At 53.6% G+C, this 20333-nt stretch overlaps 1 protein-coding gene across 1 annotated transcript in view; it reads left to right on the forward strand.

The window, feature by feature from the left end:
• Positions 1 to 18105, forward strand: part of NCOA1 (nuclear receptor coactivator 1) — a 97843-nt gene extending 79738 nt beyond the window's left edge. The window contains exons 16-22 of the mRNA XM_058801533.1: positions 1014 to 1284; positions 1382 to 1483; positions 4460 to 4619; positions 8948 to 9037; positions 9158 to 9242; positions 12860 to 12949; positions 17932 to 18105. Coding sequence (XP_058657516.1) covers positions 1014 to 1284; positions 1382 to 1483; positions 4460 to 4619; positions 8948 to 9037; positions 9158 to 9242; positions 12860 to 12949; positions 17932 to 18105 — 972 coding nt within the window. The remainder of the gene's footprint in view (positions 1 to 1013; positions 1285 to 1381; positions 1484 to 4459; positions 4620 to 8947; positions 9038 to 9157; positions 9243 to 12859; positions 12950 to 17931) is intronic.
• Positions 18106 to 20333: the final 2228 nt, after the last annotated feature.

Genomic DNA, 20333 nt, shown 5'->3' on the forward strand with positions numbered 1-20333 from the left:
GCCAGGGCTGATTCCTGGTTGGAATTTGGGGATTTTTTACCCCTGTCCCCCCTTTGGTGTCCCACAGCCCCCTCAGGGCTGATTCCTGTTGGAATTTCGGGATTCTTCACCCCTGTCCCCCCAGTTCCATCCCGCAGCCCCCCCTGAACGCGCAGATGCCGGCAGAGCTCTGGGCCGAGTGTGGGTTGGAATTTTGGGATTTTTTTGGGACACCTCACCTCTAACCTCAATCCCATCCCACAGCCCCCCGAGGGCTCACTCCTAGTTGGAATTTTGGGAATTTTTTTTACCCCCGACCCCCCGGTTCCATCCCCCTGAACGCGCAGACGCCGGCGCAGCGGCAGCGGGAGCTCTGGGCTGATTCCTGGTCGGAATTTCGGGATTTTTTGGGGGGACAGCTCACCCGTGACCCCGATTCCATCCCGTCCCGTCCTGCAGCCGCCCCTGAACGCGCAGATGCTGGCAGAGCTCTGGGCCGAGTGTGGGTCGGAATTTCGGGATTTTTTGGGGGGACAGCTCACCCGTGACCCCGATTCCATTCCATCCCATCACAGCCGCCCCTGAACGCGCAGATGCTGGCAGAGCTCTGGGCCGAGTGTGGGTTGGAACTCTGGGATCTTTTTGGGGGGACAGCTCACCCGTGACCCCGATTCCATCCCACCCCGTCCCGCAGCCGCCCCTGAACGCGCAGATGCTGGCAGAGCTCTGGGCCGAGTGTGGGTCGGAATTTCGGGATCTTTTAGGGGGGACAGCTCACCTGTGACCCCGATTCCATCCCATCCCATCGCAGCCGCCCCTGAACGCGCAGATGCTGGCAGAGCTCTGGGCCGAGTGTGGGTCGGAATTTCGGGATTTTTTGGGGGGACAGCTCACCCGTGACCCCGATTCCATCCCATCGCAGCCGCCCCTGAACGCGCAGATGCTGGCAGAGCTCTGGGCCGAGTGTGGGTCGGAATTTCGGGATTTTTTGGGGGGGACAGCTCACCCGTGACCCCGATTCCATCCCATCGCAGCCGCCCCTGAACGCGCAGATGCTGGCGCAGCGGCAGCGGGAGCTCTACAGCCAGCAGCACCGGCAGCGGCAGCTGATGCAGCAGCGCGCGCTCCTCATGCGCCAGCAGCAGCAGCAGCAGCAGCAGCAGCAGCAGAACTTCGGGAATTCCCCCCTGGGGACCCCCATGGGAGCCCCAATGGGAGCCCCAATGGGGACGCCCCGGCAGCAGCAGCAGCAGCAGCAGCAGCAGCAGCAGCAGCCGCAGTTCCCGTTCCCCACGCCCGGTTACGGTACGAGCGGCCCCGGCGCCGGCGTGGCCGCGTTCGGGGGTCCCGAGGCGGCGCTGGGGGGCGCGCGGGGGCCTCGGGGGCCGCGCCGTGATGGGAGCGGCGCCGACGGCGGCGCCGACGACGGCACCGGCGGCGCCCTACGGAGCCGGGATGGGCCCGGCCGGGATGCAGCAGAACCTCTTCCAGTACCCGGGGGCAGGTACGGGGGGCATGGGGGGTGTGTGGGGTTTGGGGGATTTGGGGTGTTCAGGGTGTTTGGGGCGTTTGGGATATTCAGGAACCTCTTCCAGTACCCGGCGGCAGGTACGGGGGGCATGGGGGGTGTGTGGGGTTTGGGGGATTTGGGGTGTTCAGGGTGTTTGGGGCGTTTGGGGGTTTTGGGGTATTTGAGGTGTTTGGGGGATTGGGGGTGTTTGGGGTATTCAAGGCGTTTAGGGTATTCAGGGTGTTTGGGATATTCCGAATATTTGGGATATTCAGGGCTTTCGGGGTGTTTGGGATGTTTGCGATATTTGGGTAATTTGGGGTGTTTGGGGTATTCAGGACATTTGGGGTACTTGGGGTGTTTGCGGTACTTCAGGGTTTTGAGGTATTTGGGGTGCCTGGGACATTCGGGGGTTTGGGGAATTTATTTGGGGTGTTTGGGGTGTTTGGGGGATTTGGGGTGTTCGGAGTGTTTGGGGTGTTTGGGATATTCAGGAACCTCTTCCAGTACCCGGGGACAGGTATGGGGGGTTTAGGGGTTTGGAGGATTTGGGGGATTTGGGGTGTTCAGGGTGTTTGGGGTAGTCAGGGGATTTCGGGTGCTTGGGGTGTTTGGGGTATTCAGGATGTGAGGGGCATTCAGGGTGTTTTGGGTGTTTGGGGTATTCAGGGTGTTTGGGATATTCTGAATATTTGGGATATTCAGGGCTTTCGGGGTGTTTGGGATGTTTGCAATATTTGGGTAATTTGGGGTGTTTGGGGTATTCAGGGCATTTGGGGTACTTGGGGTGTTTGCGGTACTTCAGGGTTTTGAGGTATTTGGGGTGCCTGGGACATTCGGGGGTTTGGGGAATTTATTTGGGGTGTTTGGGGTGTTTGGGGGATTTGGGGTGTTCGGAGTGTTTGGGGTGTTTGGGATATTCAGGAACCTCTTCCAGTACCCGGGGACAGGTATGGGGGGTTTAGGGGTTTTGGGGATTTGGGGAATTTGGGGTGTTTGGGGTATTTGGGGTAGTCAGGGGATTTCAGGTGCTTGGGGTGTTTGGGGTATTCAGGGTGTGAGGGGCATTCAGGGTGTTTTGGGTGTTTGGGGTATTTAGGGTGTTTGGGATATTCCGAATATTTGGGATATTCAGGGCATTCGGGGTGTTTGGGATGTTTGCGATATTTGGGTAATTTGGGGTGTTTGGGGTATTCAGGGCATTTGGGGTACTTGGGGTGTTTGCGGTACTTCAGGGTTTTGAGGTATTTGGGGTGCCTGGGACATTCAGGGGTTTGGGGTATTTATTTGGGGTGTTTGGGGGATTTGGGGTGTTTGGAGTGTTTGGGGTGTTTGGGATATTCAGGAACCTCTTCCAGTACCCGGGGGCAGCTACAGGGTGTGCGGGCGGTTTGGGGGATTTGGGGTGTTTTGGGGGATTCGGGGTGTTTTGGGGGATTTGGGGTGTTTGGGGTGTCTGGGGTGCTTGGGGGTTTGGGACATTCAGAGGGTTTGAGGGATTCGGGGTGTTTGGGGTATTCAGGGTATTTGGGGTATTTAGGGTATTTTGGAGTATTTGGGGTGTTTGGGATATTTTGTGTGCTTGGGATGTTTGGGACATTTGGGGGATTCAGGGTGTTTGGGGCATTTGGGGTGTTTGGAATATTCAGGGTACCGGGGTATTCGGGGTGTTTGGGATATTCGGGGTGTTTGGGGCATTCGGGGTGTTTGGGGCATTTGGGGTGTTTGGGATATTCGGGGTACCGGGGTATTCGGGGTGTTTGGGGTATTTGGGGTGTTTGGGGCATTCGGGGTGTTTGGGGCATTTGGGGTGTTTGGGGCATTTGGGGTGTTTGGGATATTCAGGGTACCGGTGTATTCAGGGTATTTGGGGCATTTGGGGTGTTTGGGGCATTCAGGGTGTTTGGGATATTTGGGGTACCGGGGCATTCGGGGTGTTTGGGGCATTTGGGGTGTTTGGGATATTCAGGGTACCGGTGTATTCAGGGTATTTGGGGCATTTGGGGTGTTTGGGGCGTTTGGGGTGTTTGGGGCATTTGGGGTGTTTGGGAACCTCCTCCGGTACCCGGGGACAGGTACGGGGTGTGTGGGGTATTCGGGGTGTTTGGGGTATTGAGGGCGTTTGGGGGTGTTCAGGAGCCTCTTCCAGTACCCGGGGGCAGGTGTGGGGTGCGTGGGGGGTTCGGGGTACTTGGGGTGTTTGGGGGATTCAGGGGATTTTGGGTGTTTGGGGGTATTAGGGATGTTTGGGGCATTCAGGGGATTTGGGGTGTTTGGGGTGTGTGGGGTGTTTGGGGGATTCAGGGGATTTTGGGGTGTTTGGGGGTAATTAGGGATGTTTGGGGGATTTGGGGTTTTTGGGGTATTCAAGACGCTCAGGATCCACCCCCAGGGGTTTTTATGGGATTTGGGGATGGGAAAGGGAAGGGAGATTGCTGAGATTCCCAGGGAATTCCCGAAATCCCTTCCCGGAGAGGAGCTGGGATGGGGATGGATCCAGTGCCCGGCTGGGAGAGCTGGGAATGGAGGGAATTCCCTGGGAAAGGGGAAGTGGGACGGGGGAAGGAATTCCCAGGGAATCCCAGGGAACATCCAAGAAAAAGAAAACCTTGGAGCACCCTGGGGATTGTCGGGATGGGAATTCCACCTCCCTTCCCACCCAAGCCAAGAGCTCCAAATCCTTGGTGGAATTCCCTGGGATGGGGATGTGGGAATGTGGGAGTTTGGGAGTTTGGGAATTCCCAGTGACGGTGATTCCGTGCTCCGGAGTTCCCAGAGAGAGAATCCCTGGGAACATCCAAGAAAACCTTGGAGCGCCCCGGGGATGAAAATTCCACCTCCCTTCCCACCCAAGCCAAGAGCTCCAAATCCATGATGGAATTCCCCGGGATGGGGATGTGGGAGATGTGGGGGATTTGGGAATTTGGGACGGAATTCCCGGTGTCGTGACGGCGCTGCCGACGTTCCCAGGGCTGGGCCAGCAGCCGGATCCGTCGGGATTCGCGCCGGCGGCGGCGCTGAGCCCCGGCAGCCCCCTGGTGTCGCCGCAGCTGCCGCCGGCGCCGCCCGCGCCCGGGTACCAATCGCCGGAGCTGAAAGCGTGGCAGGCCGGGAACGTCGGCAATAACGGGTGAGGGAACGGCGCCGGGACGGCCGGCACGCGGCTGCGGGAGGGAGGGATCGGCCTTCGGGATTGGCCGTTGGGGTTGGCCGTTGGGGTTGGCTGTTGGGGTTGTCCGTTGGGGTTGTCCAATGGATTCACCCATTGGGGTTGTCCATGGGCATTGTCCATTGGAGTCATTCATTGGGATTGTCCATTGGAATTGCCCATTTCAATTATCCTTTGGAATCGTCCTTTGGGATCGTCCAGTGGAATCATCCATTGGAATCGTCCATTGCAACGTCCGTTGGAGTCACTCACTGGGATTGTCCTTTGGGATTGTCCGTTGGGTTCATTTATTGGAATTGGCCATTGGAATTGCCCATTGGGATTGTCCATTGGAGTCATTCATTGGAATTATCTTTTGGGACTGTCCATTGGGATTGTCCTCTGGAAATATCCATTGGAATCATTCTTTGAAATTACCCAATGGGATCATCCCTTGGGATGACTCATTGGGATTGGCCACTGGAATTGTCCATTGGGATCATCCCTTGGGGTTATCTACTGGAATCGTCCCTGGCGATTGTCCGTTGGAATTATCCATTGGAGTCACCCATTGGGATTGTCCATTGAGATTGGCCATGGGAATGTCCATTGGGATCATCCACTGGGATCGTCCCTTGGAATCGTCCCTTGGGATTGTCCAGTTGGGAACATCCCTTGGGATTGTCCACCACTGGAATCATCCATGGACATTGCCCATGCACATTGTCCATTGGGATTGTCCATTGGAGTCACCGAATGGAATTATCCATTGGGATTGTCCGTCGGAATTGTCCTCTGGAATCATCCATTGGAATAATTCCTCGAAGCTGTCCATTGAGATTGGCCATTTGGATTGTCCAGTGGGATCATCCATTGGGATTGTCCATTTGAATTATCCTTTGGAGTTGTCCATTGGGACTGCCCAGTGGAATCGTCCTTTGGAACTGTCCGTTGGAATCGTCCATTGGCGTTGCCCATTGGAATTATTCTTTGAAATTATCCACTGGGATTCTTCATTGGGATTGTCCATTGGGATCGTCCATTGGGATTGTCCATTGGGATCATCCATTGGGATCATCCATTGGGATCATCCATTGGGATTGTCCATTGGGATTGTCCTTTGGGATTGTCCATTGGGATCGTCCATTGGGATTGTCCTTTGGAGTCATCATTTGGATCATCCATTGGGATTGTCCATTGGGATTGTCCATTGGGATTGTCCATTGGGATTATCCATTGGAATGTCCATTGGGATTATCCATTGGGATCATCCATTGGGATTATCCATTGGGATTGTCCTTTGGAGTCATCATTGGGATCATCCATTGGGATTGTCCATTGGGATTGTCCTTTGGGAATGTCCATTGGGATTGTCCATTGGAATGTCCATTGGGATTGTCCTTTGGAGTCATCATTGGGATCGTCCATTGGGATTGTCCATTGGGATTATCCATTGGAATGTCCATTGGGATCATCCATTGGGATTGTCCATTGGGATCATCCATTGGGATTGTCCATTGGGATTATCCATTGGGATTGTCCTTTGGAGTCATCATTGGGATCGTCCATTGGGATTGTCCATTGGGATTGTCCTTTGGGATCATCCATTGGGATTGTCCATTGGGATTATCCATTGGGATTGTCCTTTGGAGTCATCATTGGGATCGTCCATTGGGATTGTCCATTGGGATCGTCCTTTGGGATCATCCATTGGGATTGTCCATTGGGATTATCCATTGGGATTGTCCATTGGGATTGTGCATTGGGATTGTCCATTGGGATTGTCCATTGGGATTATCCATTGGAATGTCCATTGGGATTGTCCTTTGGGATTGTCCATTGGGATTGTCCATTGGAGTCATTCATTGGGATTGTCCATTGGGATTATCCATTGGGATTGTCCATTGGGATCATCCATTGGGATTATCCTTTGGAGTCATCATTGGGATCGTCCATTGGGATTGTCCATTGGGATTGTCCATTGGGATCATCCATTGGAATGTCCATTGGGATTGTGCATTGGGATTGTGCATTGGGATTGTCCTTTGGGATCATCCATTGGGATTGTCCTTTGGGATTATCTATGGGAATTATCCTTTGGAATTATCCATGGGGATTATTCATTTCAATTATCCATCGGATTCATCCATTGGATTCATCCATTGCAATTATCCTTTGGTATTTGCCATTGGAATTGTCCATGAGAGTCACCCTTTGGAATATTCCATTGGAATATAATCCATTGGAATAATTATGTGGATTTATCCATTGGAATTGTCCATGAAGTCACCCACTGCAATTACCTGTTGGGATTATCCATTAGGATCGTGCATTGGGATTATCCATTGGATTTAGCCATCAAAATCACCCTTTGGAATTACCCATTGTTTTTTTCCGTTCAAATTACCCATGGGAATTACTCATTGGAATAATCCTTTGGGATCATCCATTGGAGTCACCCACTGGAATCATCCTCTGGGAATGTCCATGGGAATTATCCATTGGAGTCTCTCATTGGGATTATCCATTGGTATTTGCCATTGGAATTGTCAATGGGAATTATCCATCGGGATTACCCATGGGAATGGTCAATGGGAGTTACCCATCGGGATCATCCATTTGAGTCACCCACTGGAATCATCCTTTGGGATTGTCCATTGGGAATGTCCATGGGAATTATCCATTGGATTCATCTATTGGGATTATCCATTGGTATTTGCCATTGGAATTGTCAATGGGAATTATCCATCGGGATTACCCATGGGAATGGTCAATGGGAGTTACCCATCGGGATCATCCATTCGAGTCACCCACTGGAATCATCCTTTGGGATTGTCCATTGGGAATGTCCATGGGAATTATCCATTGGATTCATCTATTGGGATTATCCATTGGTATTTGCCATTGGAATTGTCAATGGGAATTATCCATCGGGATTATCCATGAGAATTGTCAATGGGAATTACCCATCGGGATCATCCATTGGAGTCACCCACTGGAATCATCCTTTGGGATTGTCCATTGGGAATGTCCATGGGAATTATCCATTGGATTCATCTATTGGGATTATCCATTGGTATTTGCCATTGGAATTGTCAATGGGAATTATCCATCGGGATTACCCATGGGAATTACCCATCGGGATCATCCATTCGAGTCACCCATTGGAATCGTCCTTTGGGATTACCCACTGGAATCGTTCTTTGGAACTGCCCAATGGGATTGTCCATTGGGATCACCCTTTGGAAGCGGCCACTGGGATTGTTCACTGGATTCATCCATTGGGATTGTCCTTTGGAATTGCCCAGTGGAATCCCCCGTTGATCCGTGGGGATCCCCATCCCGAAATCCCACAAAACTTCGCCCTTCCACCGAGTGCCGGTTATCCAGAAAATTCCCAAGGGATCCGCGTTTGGGATTCCCTTTGTTGGGAATGGGATCGAAGTTTGGAGCCGGGATGGCCTTGGGGGTGCAGAGAGATCCCGAGAAATTCCAGCCCTTGGGATGGGGCTGTGCATCCCTGGGAACGGGATCGGGATCGGGAATGGGATCGGGGTGTAGGGTGGGAGCAGCTCCAGGAAAAGGGAGGATTGGGGTGGGATCTTGGGAAGGGATTCCCGGCTGGGCTGGAATTCCCGGAGAATCCCTGGCAGTGTCCAAGGAAAGCGTGGAGCACCCTGGGGTGGGAATGGGATGGGGTTGCAGGTCCACGGATCCCATCCCAAACCACTCCGGGATTCTGGGATCCAGGACACTCAGGATCCGTCCCCAGCGATTTTTATGGGATTTGGGGATGGAAAGGGGAAGGGAGATCCCCGACATTCCCAGGGAATTCCCAGAATTCCATTCCGGAGAGGAGCTGGGCTGGGGATGGATCCAGTGCCCGGCTGGGAGAGCTGGGAATGGAGGGAATTCCCTGGGAAAGGGGAAATGGGATTGGGGGAGGAATTCTCGGCTGGGCTGGAGTTCCCAGACAATCTGTGGCCGTCTCACCCTTGGAACTTTTCCAAGGAAAAATCAGAGCCTGGAATATTCCTGGAGTTTCTCCTTAAGGTCCCTTCCCACTGAAACCATCCCGAAATTCCCTGAACCTCAATTCCTTGTGGAACAAAGGGAAAAGAGGGGGAATTCGGGAAGGAATTCCCAGGAAATCCCCAGGACCACGCCGGGATGGGGCGGGACGGGACCGTGACGGGACCGAACCTCAGCCATCCCACCACCGGAACCGTTTGGAACTCCGGGGAATTGGAAATCGGAACTTTTTGGGATGGTCCTGGCCATTCCCGACATTTTTTTTCCCGGTTTTCCAGCGTTTTCGGCCCGGCGGGCGCGGCGCCGGCGGCGGCGCAGGGGATGTACAACAACATGAGCATCACCGTCTCCATGGCCGGCAACGGAGCCGGCACCGGCATTCCTGGCTCCGGCGGCATTCCCGGCTCCGGTGGTGGAATTCCCGGCTCCGGCGGCATTCCCGGCTCCGGAGGAATTCCCGGTTCCGGTGGCGTTCCCGGCGGCTCCGGCGGCATTCCCGGCATGGGCGCCATGGGCGGCGGCATTGCCATGAATCCCGTCATGGCCGGCATCAACTCCATGTGCTCGGAGCAGGTGGGCGCGGGATTGGGAATCACCGGGAATGGGAATGGGAATCACCGGGATTGGGAATGGGAATGGGATTGGGAATGGGAATCACTGGGAATGGGATTGGGAATCACTGGGATTGGGAATGGGAATCACTGGGAATGGGAATGGGGATCACTGGGGATGGGATTGGAAATGGGATGGGAATGGGAATCACTGGGAATGGGGATGGGGATGGGAATAGGATTGGGATAGGGATTGGGAATGGGAATCACTGGGAATGGGAATGGGAACAGCGAGTGGGATTGGGAATGGGAATCACTGGGAATGGGAATGGGAATCACTGGGATTGGGAATGGGAATCACTGGGGATGGGATTGGGAATGGGATGGGAATGGGAATCACTGGGAATGGGAATGGGAACAGGGAGTGGGATTGGGAATGGGAATCACTGGGAATGGGGATGGGGATGGGAATGGAACGGGGATGGGATTGGGAATCACTGGGGATGGGAATGGGAACAGGGAATGGGATTGGGGTGGGAATGGAATGGGAATGGGAATCAGGATGGGGAATGGGGATGGGGATGGGATGGGGATGGCGATGGGAATGAGAATGGGAATCACTGGGAATGGGGATGGGATCGATAATGGGGATGGAATGGGAATGGGAATGGGAATGGGAATGGGAATGAATGTGGATGGGGATGGGAATGGAATGGGGACGGGGATGGGGATGGGGACTGGGAATCCCTGGGAATGGGAATCCCTGGGAATGGGAATGGGATTGGGAATGGGAATCCCTGGGAATGGGAATGGGATTGGGAATGGGAATCCCTGGGAATGGGAATGGGATTGGGAATGGGAATCCCTGGGAATGGGAATGGGATTGGGAATGGGAATCCCTGGGAATGGGAATGGGGATGGGGGAATGGGGATGGGAATCCCTGGGAATGGGATTGGGATGGAGAATGGGGATGGGAATCCCTGGGAATGGGATTGGGATGGAGAATGGGGATGGAATGGGGATGGGGATGGGGATGGGGATGGGGGTACAGGAACATGTGGAGAAGTTCCAGGTGGTTGGATGGGGCCGTGGATCACTGGGAACGGTATCGGGAATGGGATCAGGAATGGGATCAGGAATGGGTGTGGATCCTTGGGAATAGGAAATGGGATTGGGATCAGGAATGGGATGAGGAGCGAAGCTGTGGATCGCTGGGAACGGGACTGGGAATGGGACCGTGGATCCTTGGGAACAGGGAAGGGGATCGGGAATGGGATCAGTAATGCGGCTGTGGATCCGTGAGGACAGGAAATTGGATTAGGAATAGGATTGGAAACAGCATCGGGAATGGGGCTGCGGATCCCTGGAGATAGAAAATGAGAGCAGGAATGGGATTGGGAATGGGGCTGTGAAACCCTGGGAATGGGAATGGGAATGGAATCGGGAATGGGGCCATGGATCTCTGGAAAAAGGGAATGGGATTGGATTCGGGAATGGGATTGGGAATGGAGCTGTGGATCCTTGGGAGTAGGAGATGGGATCAGGAATGGGATCAGGAATGGGTGGATGAAGGGCAGGGGAAGGAGAGGAGGAGAGCGTTGGAGCAGATCCCGTTGGGATCCCCCCTGGATCCGTGGCAAGTGCCCATCCCAAATCCCCGCAGAGATGACACCCCCGTCCCCAAAGCCCCCAAAGCCCCCAAAGCCCCCAGACCCCAGATCCCCGGCCCAAACCCCACCAAACCTGACGTCTCCATCCCAAAAAATCCCACGAAATCCCACTCCGGAGTTGCAGGACGCTGGAATTCTGGCTGGAATGGGATTGGGAATGGACCGTGGATCCCTGGAGAGCTGGGAATGGGGAATGGGATTGGGAATGGGATCGGGAATGGGATTGGGAATGGGATCGGGAATGGGGAATGGGATTGGGATTGGGATCAGGAGTGGGATCAGGACTGGAATTGGGAACAGGATCAGGAATGGGAATTGGGAATGGGATCGGGAATGGGATCATAAATGGGGAATGGGATTGGGAACGGGATCGGGAATGGGAATTGGGAATGGGATCGGGAATGGGATCGGGAATACGGTTTTAAATGGGGAATGGGACTGGGAGTAGGATCGGGAATGGGATCAGGACTGGAATTGGGAGTAGGATCAGGAATGGGATCGGGAATGGGATCAGGAATGGGGAATGGGATTGGGAGGTGGATCAGGAGTGGGATCAGGACTGGAATTGGGAATGGGATCAGGAATGGGGATTGGAATTGGGAATAGGATCAGGACTGGGATCGGGAATAGGATCATAAGTGGGGAATGGGATCGGGAATGGGATCAGGAATGGGATCAGGACTGGGTGTGCATAGGGCAGGAACAGGGTAAGGAGAGGAGAACGCTGGAGCAGATCCCAACATCCCATTGGGATCCATCACGGACCCCCACCCCAAACCCCATTGAACACGAGATCCATCCCAAACCCCCAGAACCGTGCTCGTTCCCTTCCCCGGCATTCCCGGCACTCATTCCCACCATTCATTCATTCCTGGCATTCCTGGCATTCCTGCCATTCATTCCCACCATTCCCGCCATTCATTCCCACCACTCATTCCCGCCATTCATTCCTGGCACTCATTCCCGGCATTCCTGGCATTCCTGCCATTCATTCCCACCATTCCCGCCATTCCCACCATTCATTCCCAGCACTCATTCCCGCTGATCCCACCATTCATTCCCGCCATTCATTCCCAGCATTCATTCCCGGCATTCATTCCCGGCATTCATTCATTCCCGGCATTCCCGCCATTCATTCCCAGCACTCATTCCCGCCATTCATTCTCAGCACTCCCGCCATTCCCGCCATTCATTCATTCATTCACTCCTTCATTCCCGCCATTCATTCATTCATTCCCGGCATTCCCGCCATTCATTCCTGCCATTCCCGCCATTCATTCCCAGCACTCATTCCCGCCATTCATTCATTCATTCATTCCCGCCATTCATTCCCGGCATTCCCGCCATTCATTCCTGCCATTCCCGTCATTCATTCACAGCACTCATTCCCGCCATTCATTCATTCACTCCTTCATTCCCGCCATTCATTCATTCATTCATTCCCGGCATTCCCGCCATTCCTGCCATTCATTCCTGCCATTCCCGCCATTCATTCCCAGCACTCATTCCCGCCATTCATTCATTCATTCATTCCCGGCATTCCCGCCATTCATTCCCAGCACTCATTCCCGCCATTCATTCACTCCTTCATTCCCGCCATTCATTCATTCATTCCCGGCATTCCCGCCATTCCTGCCATTCATTCCTGCCATTCCCGCCATTCATTCCCAGCACTCATTCCCGCCATTCATTCATTCATTCATTCATTCCCGCCATTCATTCATTCATTCCCGGCACTCATTCCCGGCACTCATTCCTGTCACTCATTCATTCCCGTCACTCACTCCCGCCATTCATTCATTCATTCATTCATTCCTTCATTCCCGTCACTCACTCCCGCCATTCATGCATTCATTCATTCCTTCATTCATTCATTCCCGCCGCTCACTCCCGCCATTCATTCATTCCTTCATTCATTCACTCACTCACTCACTCACTCACTCCGCGCCGGTTCCCGCTGCCGCGCAGGTGTCGGAGGCGGCGCTGAGGCCCCCGGGGCTGTTCTGCGGCCAGCTGGGCCCCGCCGAGCTGCTCAAGCCCGAGCCCGACGGCGCCCAGGTACGCACGCGGCACCGGCGCCGTCCCCAGTTGTCACCGCGGGGCCGGCGGGGGGGGACAGGGCCCAACGGTGTCACCGCAGGGTCCCCTGCAGGGGTGGGGACAGTCCCTGAACACAACCGGGACAGGCCCGGAGAGCGGGGACACAACGGCACCGTGGGTGGGGTCGTGGTGGGCTGAAGGCACCGGGGGCACCAGCGGGGGGTGACGTCCAGGGGGTGACACCTCTCGGGTTGAGGTCACCACGGTCACATCAGCGTCGGGGCACACCAAGGTCACGGCCGTGGTGGATGGCGCCCCTTGGGGTTGGAGCCACCAAGGTGCCACCAGTACGAGGTGACACCCCTTGGGGTTGGAGCCACCAGGGTCACTCCAGTGTTGGGTGGCACCCAGTGGGGTTGGAGCCACCAAGGTGCCACCAGTGTTGGGTGGCACCCATTGGGGATGGAGCCACCAGGGGGTCACCAGTGTTGGGTGGCATCTCTTGGGGTTGAGGTCACCAGGGTCACAGCAATGTTGGGTGGCACCCAGTGGGGTTGGAGCCACCAAGGTGCCACCAGTGTTGGGTGGCACCCATTGGGGTTGGAGCCACCAGGGTCACTCCAGTGTTGGGTGGCACCCATTGGGGTTGAGGTCACCAGGGTCACAGCAATGTTGGGTGGCACCCAGTGGGGTTGGAGCCACCAGGGTGTCACCAGTGTTGGGTGGCATCTCTTGGGGTTGAGGTCACCAGGGTCACAGCAATGTTGGGTGACACCCATTGGGGATGGAGCCACCAGGGTCACTCCAGTGTTGGGTGGCACCCAGTGGGGTTGGAGCCACCAAGGTGCCACCAGTGTTGGGTGGCACCCATTGGGGATGGAGCCACCAGGGGGTCACCAGTGTTGGGTGACATCTCTTGGGGTTGAGGTCACCAGGGTCACTCCAGTGTTGGGTGACACCCATTGGGGATGGAGCCACCAGGGTCACTCCAGTGTTGGGTGACACCCATTGGGGATGGAGCCACCAAGGTGCCACCAGTGTTGGGTGACACCGTTGGGTGACACCAGTGGGTCGAAGCCACCATGGTCCCATTAGTGCTGGGTGATGCTACCAGGTGACACCGTCAGGTTGAGGTCACCGGGGTCCCACCAGCGTTGGGTGACACCACTGGGTTGGAGCCACCATGGTCCCACCAATGTTGGGTGACACCACTGGGCTGAAGCCGCCATGGTCCCACCAATGTTGGGTGACACCTCTGGCTTGGAGCCACCATGGTCCCACCAATGTTGGGTGACACCACTGGGCTGAAGCCGCCATGGTCCCACCAATGTTGGGTGACACCTCTGGCTTGGAGCCACCATGGTCCCACCAATGTTGGGTGACACCACTGGGTTGGAGCCACCAAGGTCCAACAATTGCTGGGTGACACCGTTGGGTGGAAGCCACCAAGGTCCCACCAATGTTGGGTGACACCACTGGGTGGAAGCCACCAAGGTCCCACCACCACTGGGTGCCACCACTGGGTTGAGGTCACCACGGTCACCTCAGTGTTGGGTGACACCATCGGGTGCCACCTCTTGGGCTGAAGCCACCAAGGTCCCACCAGCGTTGGGTGACACCACTGGGGCTGAAGCCGCCATGGTCACCTCAATGTTGGTGACACCGTTGGGTTGAGGTCACCATGGTCACATCAGTGCTGGGTGACACCGTGGGGTGACACCATTGGGTTGAAGCCACCAACGTCCAACAATTGCTGGGTGACACCGTTGGGTGGAAGCCACCAAGGTCCCACCAATGTTGAGTGACGCCGTTGGGTTGAGGTCACCAAGGTCCCACCAGTGCTGGGTGACACCGTTGGGTTGAGGCCACCAAGGTCACCTCAGGGCTGGGTGACACCGTGGGGTGACACCACTGGGTTGAAGCCACCGAGGTCCCACCAGCGTGGGCTTGAAGCCACCATGGCCCAGTCACCTCTGGGTGCCACCTCTGGGTTGAGGTCACCAGGGTCCCACCAGTGCTGGGTGCCACCTCTGGGTGCCACTCCTGGGTTGAGGCCACCAAGGTCCCATCAAGTGTTTGGGTGCCACCTCTGGGTGCCACCTCTGGGTTGAGGTCACCAAGGTCACCTCAGTGTTTGGGTGCCACCTCTGGGCTGAAGCCACCAAGGTCCCACCACTGCTGGGTGCCACCTCTGGGTGCCACCTTTGGGTTGAGGTCACCAGGGTCCCACCAGTGCTGGGTGCCACCTCTGGGTTGAGGTCACCAGGGTCCCATCAGTGTTTGGGTGCCACCTCTGGGTGCCACCTTTGGGTTGAGGTCACCAAGGTCACCTCAGTGCTGGGTGTCACCTCTGGGCTGAAGCCACCCAGGTCAGTCAGTGTTTGGGTGCCACCTCTGGGTGCCACTCCTGGGTTGAGGCCACCAAGGTCCCATCAAGTGTTTGGGTGCCACCTCTGGGTGCCACCTCTGGGTTGAGGTCACCAGGGTCCCATCAGTGTTTGGGTGCCACCTCTGGGTGCCACCTCTGGGTTCAGGTCACCATGGTCACCTCAGTGCTGGGTGCCACCTCTGGGCTGAAGCCACCAAGGTCCCATCAAGTGTTTGGGTGCCACCTCTGGGTGCCACCTCTGGGTTGAGGTCACCAGGGTCACCTCAGTGTTGGGTGCCACCTCTGGGTGCCACCTCTGGGCTGAAGCCACCAAGGTCCCATCAGTGTTTGGGTGCCACCTCTGGGTGCCACCTTTGGGTTGAGGTCACCAAGGTCCCACCAGTGCTGGGTGCCACCTCTGGGTGCCACCTCTGGGTGCCACCTTTGGGTTGAGGTCACCAAGGTCCCATCAGTGTTTGGGTGCCACCTCTGGGTGCCACCTTTGGGTTGAAGCCACCAAGGTCCCATCAGTGTTTGGGTGCCACCTCTGGGTGCCACCCCTGGGTTGAGGTCACCAGGATCCCATCAGTGCTGGGTGCCACCTCTGGGTGCCATCTTTGGGTTGAGGTCACCAAGGTCACCTCAGTGTTGGGTGCCACCTCTGGGCTGAAGCCACCAAGGTCCCATCAGTGTTTGGGTGCCACCTCTGGGTGCCACCTCTGGGTTCAGGTCACCAGGGTCACCTCAGTGCTGGGTGCCACCAGTGTTGGGTGCCACCTCTGGGCTGAAGCCACCAAGGTCCCATCAGTGTTTGGGTGCCACCTCTGGGTGCCACCTTTGGGTTGAGGTCACCAAGGTCCCATCAGTGTTTGGGTGCCACCTCTGGGTGCCACCTTTGGGTTGAGGTCACCAAGGTCCCACCAGTGCTGGGTGCCACCCCTGGGTGCCACCCCTGTGCTGAAGCCGCGCGGTGCCAGCACGCGCCGGTGCCACCAAAGCCACCCCAAAGGCCCCGGCACGTCCCGGCCACCGTCTGACTGCCTGTTCTGTTTTCCCTTTTTCCCTTTTTTCCCTTTTTCCCTTTTTTCCCTTTTTTCCCTTTTCCCCCTTTTATTCCCTTCTTCCCCTTTTTTCCCCGTTTCTCCCCTTTTTTTTTTCTGTTTTTTTTTTCCTTTTTCCCTTTTCCCCCTTTTTTCCCTTTTCTTCCCTTTTTTCCCTTTTTCCAATTCTTTTTCGCTTTTTTCCCTTTTTCCCCTTTTCCCCCTTTTTTTCCTTTTTTCCCTTTTCCCCTTTTCCCCCTTTTTTCCCCTTTTTTCCATTTTTTCCTTTTTTCCCCCTTTTTTCCCCTTTTCCCCCTTTTTTTCCTTTTCCCCCCTTTTTTCTTTTTTTTCCTTTTTTCCCCCTTTTTTCCCTTTTTATTCCCTTTTTCCTCTTTTTTCCCCCTTTTTTCCCCTTTTTTCCCCTTTTTCCCCCCTTTTCCCTTTTTTCCCCTTTTTCCCCCTTTTTTCCTTTTTTTCCTTTTTTTCCTTTTTTCCCTTTTTCCCCTTTTTTCCCTTTTTCCAATTCTTTTTCGCTTTTTTCCCTTTTTCCCCTTTTCCCCCTTTTTTTCCTTTTTTCCCTTTTTCCCCTTTTCCCCCTTTTTTCCCCCTTTTTTTCCCTTTTTTCCATTTTTTCCTTTTTTCCCCCTTTTTTCCCCTTTTCCCCCCTTTTTTTCCTTTTCCCCCCTTTTTTCTTTTTTTTCCTTTTTTCCCCCTTTTTTCCCTTTTTATTCCCTTTTTCCTCTTTTTTCCCCCTTTTTTCCCCTTTTTTCCCCTTTTTCCCCCTTTTTCCCTTTTTTCCCCTTTTTCCCCCTTTTTTCCTTTTTTTCCTTTTTCCCCTTTTTCCCCTTTTTCCCATTTATTCCCCCTTTTTTACCTTTTTTCCCCTTTTTCCCTTTTTTCTTTCTTTTTTCCCTTTTCCCCCATTTTTTCCTTTTTTCCCCTTTTTCCCCCTTTTTTTTCCTTTTTTTCCCTTTTTCCCCTTTTTTCCCTTTTCCCCCTTTTTTTCCCTTTTTTTCCCCTTTTCTTCCCTTTTTTCCCTTTTTCCAATTCTTTTTCGCTTTTTTTCCCCTTTTCCCCTTATTTTTCCCCTTTTTTCCCGGTTTTTCCCTTTTTTTCCCTTTTTTCCCTTTTCCCCCTTTTCCCCTTTTTTCCCCTTTTCCCCCCTTTCCCCCCATTTTTCCCTTTTTTCCCTTTTTTCTCCTTTTTCCCCTTGTTTTCCCCTTTTTTCCCTTTTCCGCCTTTTTTCCGCCTTTTCCCCCTTTTTTCCCTTTTTTCCCTTTTTCCAATTCTTTTTCACTTTTTTCCCTTTTTCCCCCCTTTTTTTTCCTTTTTTTCCTTTTTTCCCTTTTTACCCTTTTTTCCCTCCTTTTCCCTTTTCCCCCCTTTTTTTCCCTTTTTCCCCTTTTTTCCCTTTTTTTTCCCCTTTTCCCCCCTTTTTTTTTTTTTTCCTTTTTCCCCTTTTTCCCCCTTTTTTTTCCCCTTTTTTTTCCCTTTTTTTTCCCTTTTTTCCCTTTTTCCAATTCTTTTTCGCTTTTCCCCCTTTTGTTCCCTTTTTCCCCCGTTTTCCCCCCGTTTTCCCGCGTGTCCGGCAGGTGCAGCAGGTGCAGGTGTTCGCGGACGTGCAGTGCACCGTCAACCTGGTGGGGGAGCCCTACCTGGGCCCGGCCCCGCCCGGCCCCGCCGGGAACCCCAAAAACCCCGCGGGGGCCCCCCCAAACCCGGCGGGGCCCGGCAAGAGCCTCCTGCAGCAGCTGCTCACGGAGTGACCCCAAAAACCCCAAAATTCACCCCAAAACTCACCCCAACATTCACCCCAAACCCAGCAGGGCCCGGCAAGAGCCTCCTGCAGCAGCTGCTCATGGAGTGACCCCAAAATTCACCCCAAAATTCACCCCAAAACTCACCCCAAAACTCACCCCAACATTCACCCCAAACCCAGCAGGGCCCGGCAAGAGCCTCCTGCAACAGCTGCTGATGGAGTGACCCCAAAAACCCCAAAACTCACCCCAAAACTCACCCCAACATTCACCCCAAACCCAGAGATTGTTCTATGGGATCTCCTCCTGCAGCAGCTGCTCATGGTATGAGCCCCAAAAACCCCAAAATTCACCCCAAAAACCCCAAAATTCACCCCAAAACCCCAAAATTCACCCCAAAAACCCCAAAATTCCACCCAAAAAACCCCAAAATTCCACCCCAAAAACCCCAAAATTCACCCCAAAAACCCCAAAATTCACCCCAAAACCCCCAAAATTCACCCCAAAACCCGAAAATTCCAACTCAAAAATTCCAAAACTCTACCCCAAAATTCACCCCAAAATTCACCCCAAAACCAGAGATCGTTCTATGGGATCTCCTCCCGCAGCAGCTGCTGACGGAGTGACCCCAAACACCCCAAAATTCACCCCAAAAACCCCAAAATTCCACCCAGAAACCCCAAAAATTCCTCCCAAAACCCCAAAAATTCCACCTCAAAACCTCAAAATTCCACCCCAAAACTCACCCCAAAATTCACCCCAAAACCAGAGATTGTTCTATGGGATCTCCTCCTGCAGCAGCTGCTCATGGTATGAGCCCCAAAAACCCCAAAATTCACCCCAAAAACCCCAAAATTCTCCCCAAAACCCCAAAATTCGCCCCAAAAACCCCAAAATTCACCCCAAAACCCCAAAATTCCACCTCAAAAATTCCAAAACTCTACCCCAAAATTCACCCCAACATTCACCCCAAAACAGAGATCGTTCTATGGGATCTCCTCCTGCAGCAGCTGCTGACGGAGTGACCCCAAACACCCCAAAATTCACCCCAAAAACCCCAAAATTCCACCTCAGAAATTACAAAATTCACCCCAAAAACCCCAAAATTCACCCCAAAAAACCCCAAAATTCCACCAAAACCCCAAAATTCCACCATAAAACCCCAAAAATTCCTCCCAAAACCCCAAAAATTCCACCAAAACCCCAAAATTCCACCCCAAAAACCCCAAAATTCCACCCAGAAACCCCAAAAATTCCTCCCAAAACCCCAAAAATTCCACCTCAAAACCTCAAAATTCCACCCCAAAATTCACCCCAAAATTCACCCCAAACCAGAGATTGTTCTATGGGATCTCCTCCTGCAGCAGCTGCTCATGGTATGAGCCCCAAAAACCCCAAAATTCACCCCAAAAACCCCAAAATTCACCCCAAAACCCCAAAATTCCACCTCAAAAATTCCAAAACTCTACCCCAAAACCCCAAAATTCACCCCAAACCCAGAGATCGTTCTATGGGATCTCCTCCTGCAGCAGCTGCTGACGGAGTGACCCCAAAAACCCCAAAATTCACCCCAAAACCCCCAAAATTCCACCCAAAAAACCCCAAAATTCACCCCAAAAACCCCAAAATTCACCCAAAACCCCAAAATTCCACCATAAAACCCCAAAAATTCCTCCCAAAACCCCAAAAATTCCTCCCAAAACCCCAAAAATTCCACCCCAAAACCCCAAAATTCCACCCCAAAAACCCCAAAATTCCACCCAGAAACCCCAAAAATTCCTCCCAAAACCCCAAAAATTCCACCTCAAAACCTCAAAATTCCACCCAAAATTCACCCCAAAACCAGAGATTGTTCTATGGGATCTCCTCCTGCAGCAGCTGCTCATGGTATGAGCCCCAAAAACCCCAAAATTCACCCCAAAAACCCCAAAATTCACCCCAAAACCCCAAAATTCACCCCAAAAACCCCAAAATTCACCCCAAAACCCCCAAAATTCACCCCAAAACCCCAAAATTCACCCCAAAAACCCCAAAATTCACCCCAAAACCCCAAAATTCCACCTCAAAAATTCCAAAATTCACCCCAAAAACCCCAAAATTCACCCCAAAAAACCCCAAAATTCACCCAAAAACCCCAAAATTCACCCCAAAAACCCCAAAATTCACCCCAAAACCCGAAAATTCCAACTCAAAAATTCCAAAACTCTACCCCAAAATTCACCCCAAAATTCACCCAA

This window comes from Ammospiza caudacuta, chromosome 3 (genome assembly GCF_027887145.1).
Source record: "Ammospiza caudacuta isolate bAmmCau1 chromosome 3, bAmmCau1.pri, whole genome shotgun sequence".
Classification (NCBI taxonomy): domain Eukaryota; kingdom Metazoa; phylum Chordata; class Aves; order Passeriformes; family Passerellidae; genus Ammospiza; species Ammospiza caudacuta.